This window comes from Salmo salar, chromosome ssa10 (genome assembly GCF_905237065.1).
Source record: "Salmo salar chromosome ssa10, Ssal_v3.1, whole genome shotgun sequence".
NCBI lineage: Eukaryota > Metazoa > Chordata > Actinopteri > Salmoniformes > Salmonidae > Salmo > Salmo salar.
This window is the reverse complement of record NC_059451.1, coordinates 45603765-45626264: the sequence shown is the minus strand read 5'-3', so window position 1 is coordinate 45626264 and position 22500 is coordinate 45603765. Positions and strand designations below refer to the sequence as shown.

The window sequence follows — 22500 nt, the reverse complement described above, 5'->3', positions numbered from 1 at the left end:
GATGGATGGATGGATGGATGGATGGATGGATGGAAGGAGGGAGGGATGGATGGAGGGAGGGATAGAGGGATAAGGGAAAAAGGAGCGGGATATGGGGAGGAGGAGGGAGGGATGGATGGATGGATGGAGGGAGGGATAGAGGGATAAGGGAAAAAGGAGCGGGATATGGGGAGGAGGAGGGAGGGATGGATGGAGGGACAAGGGAAGGAGAGCTGCTCCTCTGAGGAAATCAGATTAGACAGGAGGAACCTGACGAATAGCTGCCCCCTCTTGAGCCCCAGTGCATTCTGGACTGGTTCTAGGTGTCTGATAGCTACATGTTCCCCTAGAGTCTCCCCAGGTACATACACATACCAATATATTGGTTGTTTTATTGATGTTTAACTCCCTTCCCTCCCTCTATTCCTCCTTTCATCCCTCTCTCTCCCCCTCTATCTCTCTCCCTTTCTCTGTCTCCCCCCTCTCACTCTCTCCCTCTCTCTCTGTCTCCCCCTCCCTCACTCTCTCTCTCCCTCCCTTTCTCTCTAGGTGTGAATGAGTGTGCAGACAAAAATGGAGGCTGCTCTCACATCTGCAGAGACAGGAGGATCGGCTATGCGTGTGACTGTCCCTCTGGATACCAACTAATGGACAAGAAAACCTGTGAAGGTAGAGTACCAGAAACCTATCCCTCTCAGACAGACCTGTGAAGGTAGAGTACCAGACAACCTATCCCTCTCAGACAAGACCTGTGAAGTTAGTGTACCAGACAACCTGTCCCTCTCAGACAAGACCTGTGAAGGTAGTGTACCAGACAACCTGTCCCTCTCAGACAAGACCTGTGAAGGTAGAGTACCAGACAACCTGTCCCTCTCAGACAAAACCTGTGAAGGTAGAGTACCAGACAACCTGTCCCTCTCAGACAAGACCTGTGAAGGTAGAGTACCAGACAACATGTCCCTCTCAGACAAGACCTGTGAAGGTAGCGTACTAGACAACATGTCCCTCTCAGACAAGACCTGTGAAGGTGGAGTACCAGACAACCTGTCCCTCTCAGACAAGACCTGTGAAGGTAGAGTACCAGACAACCTGTCCCTCTCAGACAAGACCTGTGAAGGTAGAGTACCAGACAACCTGTCCCTCTCAGACAAGACCTGTGAAGATAGCGTACCAGACAACATGTCCCTCTCAGACAAGACCTGTGAAGGTACAGGACCCAGTCTAAAACCTTACTCCAACACAACAAAATGGCTCTCATTCCCGTTCAGGGTTTCCGTTAGCCAGTAATAGCCAGTAATAGCCAGCTTTTGGCCGATAATTTTGTTTAGAAAAGCCTGGTGAATAAAATTGGCACCAGCCAATTGTCCAGGAGAAGAAGAAAAAAACATGGTGAAGTAATGAGTTTTAGCCTCTTCATTGATGAAAATACCAGTCAATGGAAATATACTGCTCAAAAAAATAAAGGGAACACTTAAAAAACACATCCTAGATCTGAATGAAATTATCCTATTAAATACTTTTTTCTTTACATAGTTGCATGTTCTGACAACAAAATCACACAAAAATAATCAATGGAAATCCAATTTATCAACCCATGGAGGTCTGGATTTGGAGTCACACTCAAAATTAAAGTGGAAAACCACACTACAGGCTGATCCAACTTTGATATAATGTCCTTAAAACAAGTCAAAATGAGGCTCAGTAGTGTGTGTGGCCTCCACGTGCCTGTATGACCTCCCTACAACGCCTGGGCATGCTCCTGATGAGGTGGCGGATGGCACACGGATGACACACTCCAGCCACATGAGGTCTAGCATTGTCTTGCATTAGGAGGAACCCAGGGCCAACCGCACCAGCATATGGTCTCACAAGGGGTCTGAGGATCTCATCTCGGTACCTAATGGCAGTCAGGCTACCTCTGGCGAGCACATGGAGGGCTGTGCGGCCCCCCAAAGAAATGCCACCCCACACCATGACTGACCCACCGCCAAACCAGTCATGCTGGAGGATGTTGCAGGCAGCAGAACGTTCTCCACGGCGTCTCCAGACTCTGTCACGTCTGTCACATGTGCTCAGTGTGAACCTGCTTTCATCTGTGAAGAGCACAGGGCGCCAGTGGCGAATTTGCCAATCTTGGTGTTCTCTGGCAAATGCCAAACGTCCTGCACAGTGTTGGGCTGTAAGCACAACCCCCACCTGTGGACGTCGGGCCCTCATACCACCCTCATGGAGTCTGTTTCTGACCGTTTGAGCAGACACATGCACATTTGTGGCCTGCTGGAGGTCATTTTGCAGGGCTCTGGCAGTGCTTCTCCTGCTCCTCCTTGCACAAAGGTGGAGGTAGCGGTCCTGCTGCTGGGTTGTTGCCCTCCTACGGCCTGCTCCACGTCTCCTGATGTACTGGCCTGTCTCCTGGTAGCGACTCCATGCTCTGGACACTACGCTGACAGACACAGCAAACCTTCTTGCCACAGCTCGCATTGATGTGCCATCCTGGATGAGCTGCACTACCTGAGCCACTTGTGTGGGTTGTAGACTCCGTCTCATGCTACCACTAGAGTGAAAGCATTCACTCAGCATTCAAAAGTGACCAAAACATCAGCCAGGAAGCATAGGAACTGAGAAGTAGTCTGTGGTCCCCACCTGCAGAACCACTCCTTTATTGGGGGTGTCTTGCTAATTGCCTATAATTTCCACCTGTTGTCTATTCCATTTGCACAACAGCATGTGAAATGTATTGTCAATCAGGATTGCTTCCTAAGTGGACAGTTTGATTTCACAGAAGTGTGATTGACTTGGAGTTACATTGTGTTGTTTAAGTGTTCCCTTTATTTTTTTGAGCAGTGTACATTTGACTAGTCATGCTTATCAGTCTTTAGGTTGATTTGCGTAATTTAATGGAATTTAATTGGCGTGTGTGTACAGTATATTGGTTATGCATCTTATCACATCCGTACAGCATACAGATACTGAGCCTTATAGTGGAAAATCTGTCAGACAACGCGAGAGCTGCTCAAACAGCAAATGTATCGGCAACGGAAGGCAGGCCTCATCAGCACGTCACACACCAGTTTGCAATGAGCTGGAAGCAGTATGCATTTTGAAAACATATACATAATTGTTTGAAACCTGAACGTTTTACTACATATTATGAGGCATGTCTTACCTTGCTTCAAAGTAGCCTAGCCAAAATCAGACCATATCCGTGGAGGCAATTATTTTATATAAACTTTATTTCGTTGTCCTGTAGCCAAAGGCACAATCCTAGTCATATTAGCAACCCATGCTAGTTATTAGATCTCCCTTATTTCAAAATGTATAATTGATATTTTAATCTCTGTCACATGAAACCACTTGCTAGTTCAGTGCACTTTTGTCAACAGTGTTTTCCCGCTAATTGCATTATGGAAGGAACATTCTTGCCTTGTGTGTATTGTTCGCTTATAATGTATATAATAATAGTTTATCAACATTTTAAGCTAAACTTTCTTATCTGTTGCATCTTAACGTGTTTTATTTATTTAGCCTAGGCCTACTGGTTGTATGAATTTGAAATCTATCGTCCAAAAACTGTCCCAGACTGTTTAGAACTGGCCATTTTCTTCTCGCCAAGCTGACCAATAGAATAGGTCAACTTTTCTGCTATGGGGCATAGCAGATTAACATTCTGTAGGCTAGTGATTTTACTGTTCATTACTGTTCATTACTTGCTATGCTATGGGGCATAGCAGATTAACATTCTGTAGGCTAGTGATTTTACTGTTCATTACTGTTCATTACTTGCTATGCTATGGGGCATAGCAGATTAACATTCTGTAGGCTAGTGATTTTACTGTTCATTACTTGTCTTGTTGGCTGAGGAAAAGTAAATGTGGATAGTTATTATAAAATCTTCAGAGTGAGCATCAGAATTAGGTAAGAAATACTGCACATCATTTCATCCTGGACTTGCATGTTCTGTTAATATGAATGACCATAATCTAAATGTGATTTCTGTCATTCTGAGCAGCGTGGGTGGATGCCCTAATCAGGTTACGCACCCAGTGCATATGGGTCTGGTAAATTGCTCAAATGTGCGGTAAATTAAAATGCTGCCGGTCAAATGTCCGGGCGGAACATTTTCCTAACGGAAACCCTGTTCCTTTCAGCCATTACAACATGACCAGTGATTGCACTCTCTGAAAATTGCTCTCTCAATCTCTTCCACATTCCCTTCACTTCTTGTACTCTCTCTTTCCAAACAGTACTTAGAGATATCTCTACGTACTACCCATCCCCTTGTTCTCCTGTCTGTGTGGAGACAGACTGTGTCCTGTGTTATTGATGGATTTGTGACGTCTCTCCCCAGACATAGATGAGTGTGAAAAGCCTGACTCCTGCAGCCAGATCTGCATCAACTACAAAGGAGACTACAAGTGTGAATGTTATCAGGGCTATGAGATGGACCCCAGCACCAAGACCTGCAAGGCCGTGGGTAAGAGAGGCAACCCGTTATGTCCCTGGCAACCACATAAGAGACATACACACACACACACACACACACACACACACACACACACACACACACACACACACACACACACACACACACACACACACACACACACACACACACACACACACACACACACCGCAACCCAGCAACATCACAGTCTATTCTCAGGCCGTCCGATATGAACAGAGGTTGTTTGTTTGCAGGACTAGCACGGCACAGCCATCTGAGGTCTGTAACGCAAATATTTACCTTCTGCTTCTCAGGGAGGTAATGAAAAGAAAAACATGTCCACCTTGCCTGGCAGGGTGCTGCTGGACACAGCCAGGTATTGCCTTTCTCCGTGACCCACGGTAAACACTCCAGCCTGGGCATGAATAGAAATAAGGTCACTGGTCTTAACTTGGGGGCCTGGGACTTATCTCTGACTGTGTAGAGAAAGACAGTGTTGGTTAGCATCATCATTCTTAGGTTAGATCATTACAGGGCAAACTGACGCGATAATGAGGAGGCTTAAAGGAACTGGCTTAAAGGAACTGGCTTAAAGGAACTGGCTTAAAGGAACTGGCTTAAAGGAACTGGCTTAAAGGAACTGGCTCGGCTTTGCTCTAAGTGGCGTGAAAAACGGCATTGATTACTTCCCGTCTGAGAAGGCACATCTTTGTTACTGTTAGAGAGAGCATACACGCTGTCAGAAAGCTGGGCCATTTATTATTAGAGCGGAGGGGAGGGTGTGTGTGGGTGTGTGTGAGTGCGTTCGTGCTTGCTTGTGTTTGTGCTATTAGAATAGCTCCTTGGTTATTGAAGTGAAGTGATGGAGTGCTGCGTTCTGTTGGGCGCATCAGTCCGTGTTGTTGATTGCAGCCTAAGCAGCACAGAAAGACAGAGCCATATCATTCTTATTTCTGCAGTGGTTTGTTTACTCTGAAGCTTGGGAAGAAGGAGGCAGAGATGCAGAGGCGCCTGCTATGTGATGCTGAGGGGATGTGGATTTAATGAACCTCCACACACACTCTCACACACTCATACACTCACAGACATACACATCAACAGACACACAACCTCATACATTCACAACGATGCACACACTCACACCAATTTACAGACAACACAAACACACTCCCATTCCACTGCGGTAGATTTGTTGGGTTCACTCTCCTGCTCTACAACAGGGGCTGGCAGCTGAAGCGATGATGTCGTTAAGCAGATCACACTGAGCTGGAAACCCAAGGCTTTATTTGGGATGTTCAGGGAATGCAATACCATTATTACCCTTCATCCAATCACACAGAGATTAGAGGGCTACTTTTTACTGCTCACTGACCATGTCTGAATATTGTCTTAACTTGGAAAGCCCTTGGAGGCAGGATGGAGAAAGCCCTTGGAGGCAGGATGGAGAAAGCCCTTGGAGGCAGGATGGAGAAAGCCCTTGGAGGCTGGATGGAGAAAGCCCTTGGAGGCAGGATGGAGAAAGCCCTTGGAGGCAGGATGGAGAAAGCCCTTGGAGGCAGGTTGGAGAAAGCCCTTGGAGGCAGGATGGAGAAAGCCCTTGGAGGCAGGATGGAGAAAGCCCTTGGAGGCAGGATGGAGAAAGCCCTTGGAGGCAGGATGGAGAAAGCCCTTGGAGGCAGGATGGAGAAAGCCCTTGGAGGCAGGCTGGAGAAAGCCCTTGGAGGCAGGATGGAGAAAGCCCTTGAAGGCAGGTTGGAGAAAGCCCTTGGAGGCAGGTTGGAGAAAGCATTAGAAAGAAGAATACTCATTTGACATACTTTCTGAAGAGTTTTACTAGTTTTAATTGTAGCTACAGTGCCACGCATAATAATTTAGACAGCAGTCTCCCATGTGCCTTTCTAGTTAATGTGAACGGTGTAGAAGCTAATTAAAAGCACAACTCCCAGGTTGGTGGCATCATGTTACGTTCATCGCTATAAGCTAAACTATTACCATACAATGTAGCAAGTCATTTCACGACACTAAATGTTTTATTGTGTTTTCCATGGGTGCAATATCACTCACTAACAGTGAAATGACTCACTAACAGTGAAATGACTCACTAACAGTGAAATGACTCATTAAGAGTTAAATGACTAACTGATTGGCTCTCACCATTTTCCTTTGTGCATACACACATTTGTGTGTGTTTCTGTCTGTGTCTGTAATTCTACTGCAGCATTCTCTGCAACAGGTCCATTTAGATGTACTCAGTCTATTCTCATCAACTCTGAGGTATGCCGTTTTACCTGGATCATCAGATGATCTCTCATAGAGGGAGGGAGGGAGGGAGGGAGGGAGGAGGGAGGGAGGGGTAGGTAGGTAGGTAGGTAGGTAGGTAGGTAGGTAGGTAGGTAGGTAGGTAGGTAGGTAGGTAGGTAGGTAGGTAGGTAGGTAGGTAGGTAGGTAGGTAGGTAGGTAGGTAGGTAGGTAGGTAGGTAGGTAGGTAGGTAGGCAGGTAGGTAACCTGTCCATATGGCTGTTACTCTTCTCTCTCTCTTCCTCTATACTCCTCTTTCTCTGCATCTTTGTGTCCTCCTCTGTCCTCCTCTTGGTCCTCCTCTGTGTCCTCCTCTGTGTCCTCCTCTGTGTCCTCCTCTTGGTCCTCCTCTGTGTCCTCCTCTGTGTCCTCCTCTTGGTCCTTCTCTGTGTCCTCCTCTGTGTCCTCCTCTTTGTCCTCCTCTTTGTCCTTCTCTGTGTCCTCCTCTGTGTCCTCCTCTTTGTCCTCCTCTTGGTCCTTCTCTGTGTCCTCCTCTTTGTCCTCCTCTTTGTCCTTCTCTGTGTCCTCCTCTGTGTCCTCCTCTTTGTCCTCCTCTTTGTCCTCCTCTGTGTCCTCCTCTGTGTCCTCCTCTGTGTCCTCCTCTTGGTCCTTCTCTGTGTCCTCCTCTGTGTCCTCCTCTTTGTCCTCCTCTTTGTCCTTCTCTGTGTCCTCCTCTTTGTCCTCCTCTGTCCTTCTCTGTGTCCTCCTCTGTGTCCTCCTCTGTGTCCTTCTCTGTGTTCTCCTCTTTCCCTCTCCTTGCCTATCTGTCTGCATCTGTGTTTTTCTCCTCAGTCCCCATTTTTACTGTTTCTCCCTCACTCTGACTATGCACCCTTTTCTCCCTTTAGGCTATCTCCCTCCCTCCCTCTCCCTATATAAATATATAACAGTTCACAGTCTCCTTCCCAGCAATTGTTAAAAGACAGGCAGAAATGGGGCGGCAGGTAGCCTAGTGGTTAGAGCATTGGGCCAGTAACCGGAAGGTTGCTATATTGAATCCCCGAGCTGACAGGGTATAAATCTGTCGTTCTGCGCCTGAGTAAGGCAGTTAACCCACTGTTTCCCAGGCGCCGAATACGTGGATGTCGATTAAGGCAGCCCCCCCGCACCTCTCTGATTCAGAGGACACTAGAACAGAGTCTAGAACAGACACTAGGACAGAGTCTAGAACAGACACTAGGACAGAGTCTAGGACAGAGTCTAGAACAGACACTAGGACAGAGTCTAGAACAGACACTAGGACAGAGTCTAGAACAGACACTAGGACAGAGTCTAGAACAGACACTAGGACAGAGTCTAGGACAGAGTCTAGAACAGACACTAGGACAGAGTCTAGAACAGACACTAGGACAGAGTCTAGGACAGAGTCTAGAACAGACACTAGGACAGAGTCTAGGACAGAGTCTAGAACAGACACTAGGACAGAGACTAGGACAGAGTCTAGAACAGACACTAGGACAGAGACTAGGACAGAGTCTAGAACAGACACTAGGACAGAGTCTAGGACAGAGTCTAGAACAGACACTAGGACAGAGTCTAGAACAGACACTAGGACAGAGTCTAGGACAGAGTCTAGAACAGACACTAGGACAGAGTCTAGAACAGACACTAGGACAGAGTCTAGGACAGAGTCTAGAACAGACACTAGGACAGAGTCTAGGACAATCTAGAACAGACACTAGGACAGAGACAGAGTCTAGAACAGACACTAGGACAGAGTCTAGGACAGAGTCTAGAACAGACACTAGGACAGAGTCTAGAACAGACACTAGGACAGAGTCTAGGACAGAGTCTAGAACAGACACTAGGACAGAGTCTAGGCAGGTCTAGAACAGACACTAGGACAGAGTCTAGCAGCACTAGGACAGAGTCTAGAACAGACACTAGGACAGAGTCTAGGACAGAGTCTAGAACAGACACTAGGACAGACTCTAGGACAGAGTCTAGAACAGACACTAGGACAGAGTCTAGAACAGACACTAGGACAGAGACTAGGACAGAGTCTAGAACAGATACTAGGACAGAGTCTAGGACAGAGTCTAGAACAGACACTAGGACAGAGTCTAGGACAGAGTCTAGAACAGACACTAGGACAGAGTCTAGGACAGACACTAGGACAGAGTCTAGGACAGAGTCTAGAACAGACACTAGGACAGACACTAAGACAGAGACTAGGATGGACACTAGAACAGAGTATAGGACAGAGATTAGGACAAAGACTAGGTCAGAGACTAGGACAGAGACTAGGACAGAGTCTAGGACAGAGACTAGGACAGAAACAAGGACAGACACTAAGACAGAGACTAGGATGGACACTAGAACAGAGTCTAGGACAGAGACTAGGCAGACTAGGACAGAGTCTAGGACAGAGTCTAGAACAGACACTAGGACAGAGACTAGGACAGAGTCTAGAACAGACACTAGGACAGAGTCTAGAAGACAGAGCTAGAACAGACACTAGGACAGAGTCTAGAACAGACACTAGGACAGAGTCTAGGACAGAGTCTAGAACAGACACTAGGACAGAGTCTAGGACAGAGTCTAGAACAGACACTAGGACAGAGTCTAGGACAGAGTCTAGAACAGACACTAGGACAGAGTCTAGAACAGACACTAGGACAGAGTCTAGGACAGAGTCTAGAACAGACACTAGGACAGACTCTAGGACAGAGTCTAGAACAGACACTAGGACAGAGTCTAGAACAGACACTAGGACAGAGACTAGGACAGAGTCTAGAACAGATACTAGGACAGAGTCTAGGACAGAGTCTAGAACAGACACTAGGACAGAGTCTAGGACAGAGTCTAGAACAGACACTAGGACAGAGTCTAGGACAGACACTAGGACAGAGTCTAGGACAGAGTCTAGAACAGACACTAGGACAGACACTAAGACAGAGACTAGGATGGACACTAGAACAGAGTATAGGACAGAGATTAGGACAAAGACTAGGTCAGAGACTAGAACAGACACTAGGACAGAGTCTAGGACAGAGTCTAGAACAGACACTAGGACAGAGTCTAGGACAGAGTCTAGAACAGACACTAGGACAGAGTCTAGAACAGACACTAGGACAGAGTCTAGGACAGAGTCTAGAACAGACACTAGGACAGACTCTAGGACAGAGTCTAGAACAGACACTAGGACAGAGTCTAGAACAGACACTAGGACAGAGACTAGGACAGAGTCTAGAACAGATACTAGGACAGAGTCTAGGACAGAGTCTAGAACAGACACTAGGACAGAGTCTAGGACAGAGTCTAGAACAGACACTAGGACAGAGTCTAGGACAGACACTAGGACAGAGTCTAGGACAGAGTCTAGAACAGACACTAGGACAGACACTAAGACAGAGACTAGGATGGACACTAGAACAGAGTATAGGACAGAGATTAGGACAAAGACTAGGTCAGAGACTAGGACAGAGTCTAGGACAGAGTCTAGGACAGAGACTAGGACAGAGACTAGGACAGAGACTAGGACAGACACAAGGACAGACACTAAGACAGAGACTAGGATGGACACTAGAACAGAGTCTAGGACAGAGACTAGGACAAAGACTAGGACAGAGTCTAGGACAGAGTCTAGGACAGAGTCTAGGACAGAGTCTAGAACAGACACTAAGACAGAGACTAGGACGGACACTAGAACAAAGTCTAGGACAGAGACTAGGACAGACACTAAGACAGAGACTAGGACAGCGACTAGGACAGAGTCTAGGACAGAGACTAGGACAGTCTAGGACAGAGTCTAGGACAGAGTCTAGGACATAGATTAGGACAGAGACTAGGACAGAGTCTAGGACAGAGTCTAGGACAGAGACTAGGACAGAGACTAGGACAGAGTATAGGACAGAGTCTAGGACAGAGTCTAGGACAGAGACTAGGACAGAGACTAGGACAGAGACTAGGACAGAGTCTAGGACAGAGACTAGGACAGAGACTAGGACAGAGACTAGGACAGAGTCTAGGACAGAGTCTAGGACAGAGTCTAGGACAGAGACTAGGACAGAGACTAGGACAGAGACTAGGACAGAGTCTAGGACAGAGACTAGGACAGCCACACACATCACTTGACCAGGGATGGATGGGCTCAAACATTCAGCGCTCTCTGAAGTCGTAGTCTGACATGGATCTAATGTAATAAACACTTAACTGTATATAGTTGCCTGTATTGGATGGAGTTTCAGTATGACATGGTAACTTTGGTTTGACAAGACAGGAACATTCTGCACAGATTTGTCTCGTGGATTTAGTAGAGAATAGAAAGACTGGTGTTTTCTCATGAGTATGACAGACTACACTTCTTAAAGTTGATTGTAGTCTCACTGAAACAGGGAATGTATCAGCCTTGTTGTCTCCAGACATCTTTATTCTCCCAGGCCACGTTAACGATCCCAGAGAGAATACACCTACTTTGATCTTCTGTCACTAAACGTCGACTAACAACTCAGAATATTCATTTTTTTCACAATTACAGTCACCCTCTGTGTTTAATACGTTTTTTACATTACAGTAACTATCTGTACTGTACGTCACATCGATTCCTCAGGCCTGGCTGCATATCTGCTTATCATTTTTAAAGCTTATCTTAATTGGCTGACAATGCAGGGCTGAGTTATGGAAGATATAAGTGCATGGGGTCTGTTCTGTCATCACACATGCATGCATGTGCACACACTCACACGCACGCACGCACACACACACACACACACACACACACACACACACACACACACACACACACACACACACACACACACACACACACACACACACACACACACACACACACACACACAGTTGTCAGGGTGGAGGGTTCTGACTCTGCTTTAACACAGGGAAGAGAGAGCAACTACCCTGTAGAATGGCGCTATTTGATGATGTCACCGGTCCTGAATAAGGGGCTGGGGGCTGTGTCTCTCTCTCTCTCTCTCTCTCTCTCTCTCTCTTTCTCTACCAATTACTCTATCTGTTTGTCTCTCCCTCCCTATGTATGCTGCCACTCATTCTCTGTCCATCTGTCTGTCTGTCTGTCTGTCTGTCTTCTCTCTCTCTCTTTCTTTCTCTTTCTTTCTCTCTCTCTCTTCTCTCTCTTGGTCTCTCTCTCTGTCACTCTCTCTGTGTCTCTGTCTCTCTCTCTCGCTCTCTTTCCCCCTTCCCTAGTGGGAGAGCGGCTGAAATTGATGGGTACAAATCCAGGAGACAGGGAAAATGATTGAATCCTGACTCACAGTGAAAATGAAAATATTTGCTCCCTGTGCAGTGTCCCGTGGTGGCCTGGGACTGAGAAACTCATATAGTTGTTGTGTGTGTGTGTGTGTGTGTGTGTGTGTGTGTGCGTGCGTGCGTGCGTATGTGTGAGTGCCGTGGTTCGATACATGGAGCCAACTCAGAACGCCCTGGCTTGATGGGACCAGTGGCCCGGCTTTGTCTTGATTTTGTCCGGGATAAGGAGGGAGGGAAGACTCCATCCATCTCTCAGCTTATATCTCTCAGTAAGTGTGTCCAAGAGTGTGCAAAGCTGTCATCAAGGCAAAGGGTGGCTACTTTTAAGAATCTCAAGTATAAAATATATTTTGATTTGTTTAACACTTTTTTGGTTACTACATGTGTTATTTCATAGTTGTGATGTCTTCACTATTATTCTACAATGTAGAAATTATTAAAAATAAAGAAAAACCCTGGAATGAGTAGGTGTATCCAAACGTTTGACTGGTACTGTACATATACGGTGGTTCTTCCTTTAAAAGTTGCGTTGCACTGCAGCACACCTTGCGGGTTGCCGCAGAATTCTATGGCCCGTTATTTAAGTGTCAGCCATTGTTGCCATTAATGTGAGTTAGTAAGTTGGGGCTAGGGGGCAGTATTGAGAATTTTGAAAAAAAATATGTGCCCATTTTTAACTGCCTCCTACACCAACTCAGAAGCTAGGATATGCATATTATTAACAGATTTGGATAGGAAACACTCTGAATTTTCTAAAAACTGTTTGAATGGTGTCTGTAAGTATAACAGAACTCATATGGCAGGCAAAAACCTGAGAAAAATACAAGCAGGAAATGAGAATTTTGTGGCTGTACTATCTTCGAGTCATTGCCAATAGAACACACAGTGACAAAGGATTCATTTTGCACTTCCTACGGCTTCCACTAGATGTCAACGATCTTTATAAAGTTGTTTGAAGCGTCTATGATGAACAGAGACCGAATGAGAATGCAGGGAAGTTGACGTCCCTGGGATGTCGTCACTTCATTATTGCGCGCACATGCGCGTTCATGTGAGGCGAGACATTTTTCAAAACGTGTTTCAAGACACAGGAGAGGTCGGGTTGAAATATTACGGATGTTTCGCGTTAAAAATGGACCAAAAGATTGATGCTAAACAACGTTTGACATGTTTGAACGAACGTAAATAGATAATTTTTTTGACTTTTCGTCGTGACTTTTCCATCCCCCGCCCTACATTTTGAGTAGCCTACCGAACGCGCTAACAACATGGAACAACTTGGAGTTATTTGGACACAAATTATGAACTTTGTCGAAAGAAACAACATTTGTTGTGGACCTGGGATTCCTGGAAGTGCCTTCTGATGAAGATTATTAAAGGTAAGGGAATAGTTCTAATGTTATTTATGATGTTAGATGACTCCAACATGCCGGCTAACTGTATAGCCTAGTGTATTTTTCTGAGCGCAGTAGTCAGATTATTGCAAAGTGTGCTTTCCCAGTAAAGTTATTTTGAAATCTGTCAATGCGGTTGCTTTCACGAGATATTAATCTATAATTCTTTGAATAACAGTTTAATATTTTATCCACGTTTTATAATGAGTATTTTTGTAAATTCACTGACAGTTTTGGGGGAGACACATTTTCTCAACGACACGCGCCGATGTAAAATGCTGTTTTTGGATATAAATATGAACTTGATAGAACAAAAATGCATGTATTGTCTAACATAATGTCCTAGGAGTGTCATCTGATGAAGATTGTCAAAGGTTAGTGCATAATTTTAGCTGGTTTTCTGCTTTTGGTGACGCCTGTCCTTGAATTGAAAATGGATGTTTGTACTTTTTTGGCTATGTACTGTCCTAACATAATCTAACTTTATGCTTTCGCCGCAAAGCCTCTTTGAAAATCGGACAATGTGGTTAGATTAAGGAGATGTTTATCTTTTAAATGGTTTAAAATAGTTGATTGTTTGAGAAATTGAAATTATTAGATTTTTGATGTTTTGAATTTCCCGCCTTGCTAGCAATCCCGTCACAGGGATTAGGTTACCCTCGATCCCCAAGAGGTTTTAATGCTAGTTTGACCACCAGCGGGCATCTTATAGAAGCATTTGACTTTTTTAATATTGGCTGTACTAGATAATTTACAGTTTTTTACGATTGCTTACACACAAAAATGTAACTTTTCCCACAATTAGCAAAACCTTACACTCAAGGAGCAAAACACAAGGCTAGATTTGCACAACTGTAAGCACATTGTCAGCTTCACACTATTTGCAAAACATTACACACAGTGATTTGCAAAACACTAAACACACTTGTATACATCAGACACAGAAGGATATCATGATGTCACTTCCTTGCAATTCCAAAGCACTGACTGTCAAATTACCACACCTATGAGCCAATCTGTTAAACACAGCCATCAGATGCACAAACACATGATTGCTAAATTGTAGACACACCAATCAGGTTTAAGCACTATAAAAATGCAGCAGGTAGGTTCACCTGCCTTCAACCAAAATGGAAGGAGTCAGAAGAAGAGTGAAGGTGAGAGGAGGAGTACACAGAGGAGGAGAAGGAGGTAGAGGAAGAGGCAGAGGCCGAGCCAGAGGTCGAGGAAGACCTGAAGCAGGAGGAGAACGTGCACAAAGAAGAAGAGGACCAAACTTATCAAATGACATTCGTGCAACACCAGTGGACCATGTTGTGAACCACGGATTGACGCTGAGGGAGGCTGGACTGAGAGTTCAGCCAAATCTTAGCAGATATACAGTGGCATCTGTCATAAGGACTTTTCGACAGGAAAACATGTATTATTCTCTACATAGGATTGAGGGTCGGGAACAACAAGGAGGAAGGGGGCCCATATTCACGCAAGAACAAGAGAGAGAGATAATAAACATGGTTTTGGCCAATAATGCTATCAGGCTCAGAGAACTACAAGCCAACATTATCGGTGACCATGCCATTTTCAATAATGTCCATCAGGTATCTCAGTCAACACTGGCGCGCATCCCGAAAAGACATCAGGTTCAAATGAAACAACTTTATCGAGTGCCTTTTGAGCGGAATTCAGAGAGGGTCAAACGGCTGCGCCATGAGTATGTGGAGGTTTGTATTGTTCACTTTAGCACTGTGATGTTGCATACTGCACACATGACTTTTTTACATTGACTGTATACTAGACCTATCCTGAACTACACAATCTTGTCTTTCACTGTATTTCAGGGAGTTTTGCAGATGGATGCTGAGGAAATCCTGCATGAATTCATATATATTGATGAGGCAGGGTTCAACCTCACAAAAGCAAGAAGGAGAGGCAGAAATATCATTGGCCACAGGGCTATAATCAATGTCCCAGGGCAACGTGGGGGTAACATCACCCTTTGCGCTGCCATTTCACAGCATGGGGTTCTCCTCCGTCATGCCAACATGGGCCCTTACAACACACCTCACATTCTCGCATTTTTGGACCAATTGCACCACATCGTCACAGCAGGTAATGAAATGCACCAGATGCAATACACTGTCATCTGGGACAATGTGTCATTCCACCACTCTGCTTTGGTCCAGAACTGGTTTCAACACCATCCACAGTTGACAGTACTATACCTTCCACCATACTCTCCGTTTCTAAACCCCATCGAATAGTTTTTCTCTGCATGGCGGTGGAAGGTTTACGATCTCCAGCCCCAGGCTCAGGTACCCCTCATTCAGGCCATGGAGGACGCCTGTGACCAAGTCCACGCCGCAGCTGTGCAGGGATGGATTCGACATTCAAGACGGTTCTTCCCGCATTGTCTTGCTAATGAGGATATTACTTGTGATGTTGATGAAATTCTCTGGCCAGATCCAGCTAGGCGAAGAGATAATGTATAGTATGTTTACTGTAGTATTTTCCGTACAATATTGTCCGTTTTTTGTTTGTTGTTGTTATTTACTGTAATTGTAACCTGTACTGGATACAGTATTTTACGTTTGTCTGTTGTTTGCTGAGCTAACAGTGTTATGCACACTACTGTAGTAGCATGAAAACTGCGACATGTTTTGTTGTGATTCTCCATGTTGACATGTTGACTGATTTGGGTATATGGAGAGACATAAATTATATTTTCCTCAGTCTGCAGCATTGGTCTTGTGTAGTGTTTGTATAGTTGCACTTTCTCTGTGTACTTCATTTACAGTACTCTAATCACTGACAATAAGACTTGCTAAAAGTGTTTTAGGTTAGCAACAGCAGTGTGTAACTGGTTCAAAAAGATTGAAGTCATATGAAATGTGTGTGTTTCGTATGGTAACAAAATATTGTTTTTATGAAGTCGTGTATAGTTTTGACAAAAGTGTTCCATTTTGCAAATGATCTCAAGTGTTGTGCTACTTTGGTGTAGGGTTGTGCTAATTGTGTGTAGTGTTTTGACAAACTGGGCCCTGTTTTCAAAATTGTGCTTAAACAATTGAAAAAAACTGTAAGACCTTTTTTTGTAAGGACATAGTGTATATGGGATTGATTTTAAGAAATGTAGCTTCATTAATTTGATTAATATTATGGTGTTTCAATTCCAAATAAAATGAAACCATTAGGGTTTCCGTTAGGAAAATATGGCGCTGTACAACGTGACGGGTCGGGAGAAGGCTACTGTACTAAGAGCAAAATAATCCTAACATTTCCACACCCTAATTGTAGGCTAACCAATACCCAAACGGAGATTCAGTGAAAATAATACCAGTCCCCATGCTTCTCTCAGAGCAGCGCGAAACAGTGCTGAAATAGTTGACAACATGTAATTCAGTGATATTTATTCACATAATAATTTGTTATGGATCCATAACGAAATACACATCTGCATTACAATTATAATGCAGGGTTAATAATACATTAATATATTTGTAGGGATGGATGCATTTTTTTGTTGGGGCAAATCTGGTTTTAGAGAACTTAAAACAATGCATTTGGTGGACTCGGTATGATGTACTCACTGACGGTTGAAGATGATGAGCGATCGGCAAAGGCAATCAACATCGCTCTAATCACAGTCAGAAGACAGTTGAAGAAACTTGAGTGGACTTATGGAAAGGCTCGTTAAGACATATTATATAGACATGTTTTCAAAAGGCCTTCAGGGCCGACAGAGAAGTTCATTACTTTTCCCCCCTTCCACTTGCCTCTTCCATTTATTCCCATAGTAATTCGTTATGGTTTGCATTGCAAATGAGGACATAAACTGGGTCAAGATGCCAGCAGAGTAAGTAGACCTTTATGTAGTAAAATAAAGGTTAAATAAAAATAAATAAATAAGACCTACAACACTTTTAACAGCACATTACTCAACACTAGTGAGACTGATGTCGCCTACAGTAGTCCTACGGTAGCCTACGGTAGGCCTACAGTATATCTACAAATATTTTTTTATCTCTACATGTAGGTCTCCTGATTTGAACCCGATCCAACTTGTTGCAACTTTAGTGTAGTTGAAATAATCATCTGCATGTTTGCATGGATTGTGACTCCATCTCGTTCCTCGCCCCCTTCAATTCCGCCAATACCGCCTGACTCTCCGCCAATGACATGACTCTCCTCCAATAATTACATTTAGAGGATTGGAGGATTCTAAATGAATATCTAAGGGGCATTTTTCATTAGGATCTGTGAGAATATATAAGGGGCTTTTATATAATTATAATGCAGGGTTAATAATAATTATAATCGCTTTGTTTAAGAAATAACGATATATTGGAGATGATTTTGTTTCAAATAACCGAAAGTGAGCAATTGTAATCTGAATAAAGAGAAAAGGTCCATTCTTGAACATGGGGTGAGACATTCTTACTAATTTGTAAATAAAGCCAGTTTGATATTTAGAATGATTTATTTCTGGTTTTAGAGGGAGAGGAAACCAAAAGCCCACCGTGCCTATTTTTCAGACATTTGTCAGTCCACATGTCAAGTGAAATTCCCGCATTGTATTTACCCAAGTTCTCTCTCAACTCCAGGACCACCAACAGTTTTTGTTGTTGCCTGATGCAGGACTCTAGTGCCAGAGGAGAGACTCTCAGACTGAAAACGCCTTCATTAATTGCCACAGTTTAGACTACCGATAGATCAGCGTTCTAACTCCCTCTTGTAATAGTGTGGTGCAATGACAGAATGCCACCATCTACCACTAACGGTCACAGCATAAACTCTGAACTTTAAAAAGGAAGAACCACTGAGTGTACAAAACATTAAGAACTCTTTCCATGACATAGACTGATGAAGGAATCCAGGTGAAAGCTATGATCCCTTATTAATGTCACTTGTTAAATCCACTTCAATCAGTGTAGATGAAGGATATGAGACAGGTTAAAGATGTATTTTTAAGCCTTGAGACAATTCAGACATGGATTTTGTATCTGTGCCATTCAGAGGGTGAATGGGCAAGACAAAAGATTGAAGTGCCTTTAAATGGGGTATGGTAGTAGGTGCCAGGCGCACCGGTTTGTGTCAAAAACAGTAGCGCTGCTGGATTTTTCACGCTCAGCAGTTTCCCGTGTGTATCAATAATGGTCCACCACCCAAAGGACATCCAGCTAACTTGACACAACTGTGAGAAGCCTTGGAGTCAACATGGGCCAGCATCCCTGTGGAACTCTTTCGTCACCTTGTGGAGTCCATGCCCTGATGAATTGAGGCTGTTCTGAGGGCAAAAGGGAAGGGGGGAGTGCAACTCATTATTAGGAAGGTGTTCCTAATGTTTTGTACACTCAGCCCAACGTAGAACACCAAATAATGCATGCAGAGCAGAATTAGGCCGATACCCACTAATTATCAAAATCCAGAAAAGAGCTGTTTAATTCTACAACCACATAAAAGGAAGCGATTCCTAAACCTTCCATAACAAAGCCATCACCTACAGAGAGATGAACCTGGAGAAGAGTCTCCTAAGCAAGCTGGTCCTGGGGCTCTCTTCACAAACACAAACAGACCCCACAGACCCCCAGGACAGCAGCACAATTAGACCCAACCAAATCATGAGGAAACAAAAAGATAATTACTTGACACATTGGAAAGAATTAAAAAAAAGAGCAAACTAGAATGCTATTTGGCCCTGAACAGAGAGTACACAGTGGCAGAATACCTGACCACTGTGACTGACCCAAACTTAAGGAAAGCTTTGACTATGTATAGACTCAGTGAGCATAGCCTTGCTATTGAGAAAGGCTGCCGTAGGCAGACATGGCTCTCAAGAGAAGACAGGCTATGCGCACACTGCCCACAAAATGAGGTGGAAACTGAGCTGCACTTCCTAACCTCCTGCCCAGTGTATGACCATATTAGAGACACATATTTCCCTCAGATTACACAGATCCACAAAGAATTCGAAAACAAACCCAATTTTGATAAACTCCCAAATCTACTGGGTGAAATTCCACAGTGTGCCATCACAGCAGCAAGATTTGTGACCTGTTGCCACAAGAAAAGGGCAACCAGTGAAGAACAAACACCATTGTAAATACAACCCATATTTATGCTTATTTATTTTCCCTTGTGTACTTTAACCATTTGTACATTGTTACAACACTGTATATATACATAATATGACATCTGTAATGTTTTTATTCTTTTGGAACTTCTGTGAGTGTAATGTTTACTGTTCATTTTTATTGTTTATTTCACTTTTGTATATTATCTACCTCACTTGCTTTGGCAATGTTAACATATGTTTCCCATGCCAATAAAGCCCCTTGAATTGAATTGAGAATAGAGAGGGTCAGAGAGAAGAGAGAGATTGCTTTGTGGCAATGAGTGAGAGGTCTACTCTGCACTCTCCTTGAGAACTATTCATGTACGGTCCCACGACACGTGTGTGTGTGTGTGTGTGTGTGTGTGTGTGTGTGTGTGTGTGTGTGTGTGTGTGTGTGTGTGTGTGTGTGTGTGTGTGTGTGTGTGTGTGTGTGTGTGTGTGTGTGTGTGTGTGTGTGTGTGTTTGATGACAGCAGCTATTAGAGATGGAACACCAAATGAAAGATAAATAGAGGTCAGTTAGAGGATAATGGAGGTGGAGGTTTGGGGAGTTGGTTTCATTCCACCCATCTAAGATAGAGCCGTGTGTGTTAGTGTATGCATTTTTTGATTTAGTGTGTGTGCATGTGTGTTTGCTGTTACCGTGTGTGCGTGTGCGTGTGTGATCCTTATGGGAATTATGAGTCATTCTCTTTCACTCTGTTGAGAAATTTGCCTTGGGTAGATGACGTACACACACACAAGGAAAATCACTGAGAAACAGCTTTGCGTATCTGCAGTACCAGGAATAGAACAGCATGATTCATTGACCACAGATTCTGTTTTTATTACAAGACAAACGGAGACTGGACGGAAGGAAAGGTGTTGAGGAGACGTTAGAGCCCTGTCATTGTCAATCAAACAGGAACAAGGAAGTGGCGTCTAAATCTCTAAAGTCATTACTGAAAGAGTTGTGAAATATTCTGCTGAACTAACCTTTGTCCTTTGTGGGAAGGAAATTGTAACACTGTTAGAAGGAAATGATTTAAAATATTGCACACACCTGTGAATTATTGGCTAGTATTTTATCTTATCATGAACACTGTTTGTCCATTTGTATATGCTAGTCTAAACCGGTTGTTTACGAAGCATGTGACAAATAAAAACATTTGATTTTAATTTGATTTGACCTTCTAAACTGTTTAAACTGTTATAAGAACTTGAAAGATATTTCCTTGATTTCACATCATCAGAAAAGTTTTTTCACGCTTAGCAATGTTTCATCTGTCTCTACCCTTGTTTCATCTATCTTTACCAATATTTCATCTATCTTTACCAGTGTTTCGTCTATCTTTACCAGTGTTTCATCTATCTTTACCAGTGTTTCATCTATCTTTACCAGTGTTTCATCTATCTTTACCAGTGTTTCATCTATCTTTACCAGTGTTTCATCTATCTTTACCAATGTTTCATCTATCTTTACCAGTGTTTCATCTATCTTTACCAGTGTTTCGTCTATCTTTACCAATGTTTCGTCTATCTTTACCAGTGTTTCATCTATCTTTACCAATGTTTCATCTATCTTTACCAGTGTTTCATCTATCTTTACCAGTGTTTCGTCTATCTTTACCAGTGTTTCGTCTATCTTTACCAGTGTTTCATCTATCTTTACCAGTGTTTCATCTATCTTTACCAGTGTTTCGTCTATCTTTACCAGTGTTTCGTCTATCTCTACCAGTGTTTCATCTATCTTTACCAGTGTTTCATCTATCTTTACCAGTGTTTCGTCTATCTTTACCAGTGTTTCGTCTATCTCTACCAGTGTTTCATCTATCTTTACCAATGTTTCATCTATCTTTACCAGTGTTTCATCTATCTTTACCAGTGTTTCGTCTATCTTTACCAGTGTTTCGTCTATCTTTACCAGTGTTTCGTCTATCTCTACCAGTGTTTCGTCTATCTCTACCAGTGTTTCGTCTATCTTTACCAGTGTTTCGTCTATCTTTACCAGTGTTTCATCTATCTTTACCAGTGTTTCATCTATCTTTACCAGTGTTTCGTCTATCTCTACCAATGTTTAATCATTGAAATGTTCTCATTGTTGTATTCTGTGTGCGTTTTCTCTCAGAGACGAGCTTGTCCTGTGTAGTAATGCTTTCCTCTGACTGTTTCAATGTTTTCAGCATTGATATGTTCTCATATTGTATATCTGTTGTGTCTCAGGGAAGAGCCCGTACCTGATGTTCACTAACCGCCATGAGATCTGCCGTATAGACCTGGTAAAGAGAGAATACAGCCAGGTGGTCCCAACTCTGAAGAACGCTGTAGCCCTGGATGTGGACGTCACCACCAACAAGATGTACTGGTGTGACCTCTACCAGCGCAAGATCTACAGGTAACACACACACACACACACGGTCCTTTCTGAATATGGTGCGGAGACATGTATTTAGAGAGTATAATAAGATAACACTTCTACATTCAATGGCAGCCATGTTATGGCTCACCGTTAACATTACAGGAGGGATATTTATACAATGCTATGTAACTGAATGTCTAGAATTATAACAAGGTTCTAAATTCTAAAAGTTGTCCGAACTCTGGTTATGTGGAAAGGTGCTTATCAGGCTGAAGTTACAGTCTTCTCTCTACTTTCTCTCCTCTCTCCTCTCCTCTCTCCTTTCCTCTCTCCTCTCTCCTCTCCTCTACTCTCTCCTCTCTCTCTCCTCTTGCTTCTCCTCTCTCTCTCTCTCTCTCTCCTCTCTCTCCTCTCTCCTCTCTCCTCTCTCTCCTCTCTCTTCTCTTGAGTGACTGTGTGCATGCTGATGGCTACTGAAGACAGCACCTTACTACTGATCTCCTTAGCACTTCTCCCCTCTGTATGCGTACAGACAGATAGTGACAGACCCATGAGTCACATCTCTATGTATCTTGGGGCTTGTTAGGGTGCTAGAGGAAGCTACTGGACATGCAAACAAGTACACAAACACACACTAGCTTCTATTTCTGTCTGAGTAGACAATGTGCTGATGGTGAGAACATTTTAGTACATCCTAATGAGGGGA

At 43.7% G+C, this 22500-nt stretch overlaps 2 protein-coding genes across 5 annotated transcripts in view; both read left to right on the top strand.

Moving 5' to 3' along the window:
* Window positions 1-22500, top strand: part of lrp8 (low density lipoprotein receptor-related protein 8, apolipoprotein e receptor) — a 501836-nt gene that overhangs the window by 419876 nt on the left and 59460 nt on the right. For all 4 annotated transcript variants that reach the window (XM_045687838.1, XM_045687836.1, XM_045687837.1 and 1 more), the window contains exons 8-10: window positions 529-648; window positions 4328-4453; window positions 21659-21830. In XM_045687838.1, the coding sequence (XP_045543794.1) occupies window positions 529-648; window positions 4328-4453; window positions 21659-21830 (418 nt within the window). The remainder of the gene's footprint in view (window positions 1-528; window positions 649-4327; window positions 4454-21658; window positions 21831-22500) is intronic.
* LOC123724412 (uncharacterized) lies at window positions 14472-16227 on the top strand. The gene is made up of 2 exons (XM_045687839.1): window positions 14472-15066; window positions 15184-16227. Exons 1-2 carry the CDS (start codon window positions 14476-14478, stop codon window positions 15604-15606), a joined length of 1014 nt encoding a protein of 337 aa, XP_045543795.1. The 5' UTR covers window positions 14472-14475; the 3' UTR covers window positions 15607-16227.

What these genes read in the sequence shown, in the direction of transcription:
- LOC123724412 (XM_045687839.1), top strand. Translation starts at nt 14,476, where the DNA reads ATGGAAGGAGTCAGAAGAAGAGTGAAGGTGAGAGGAGGAGTACACAGA. An exon ending in TGCGCCATGAGTATGTGGAG is followed by an intron (nt 15,067 to 15,183) that starts GTTTGTATTGTT and finishes ACTGTATTTCAG; the next exon opens with GGAGTTTTGCAGATGGATGC.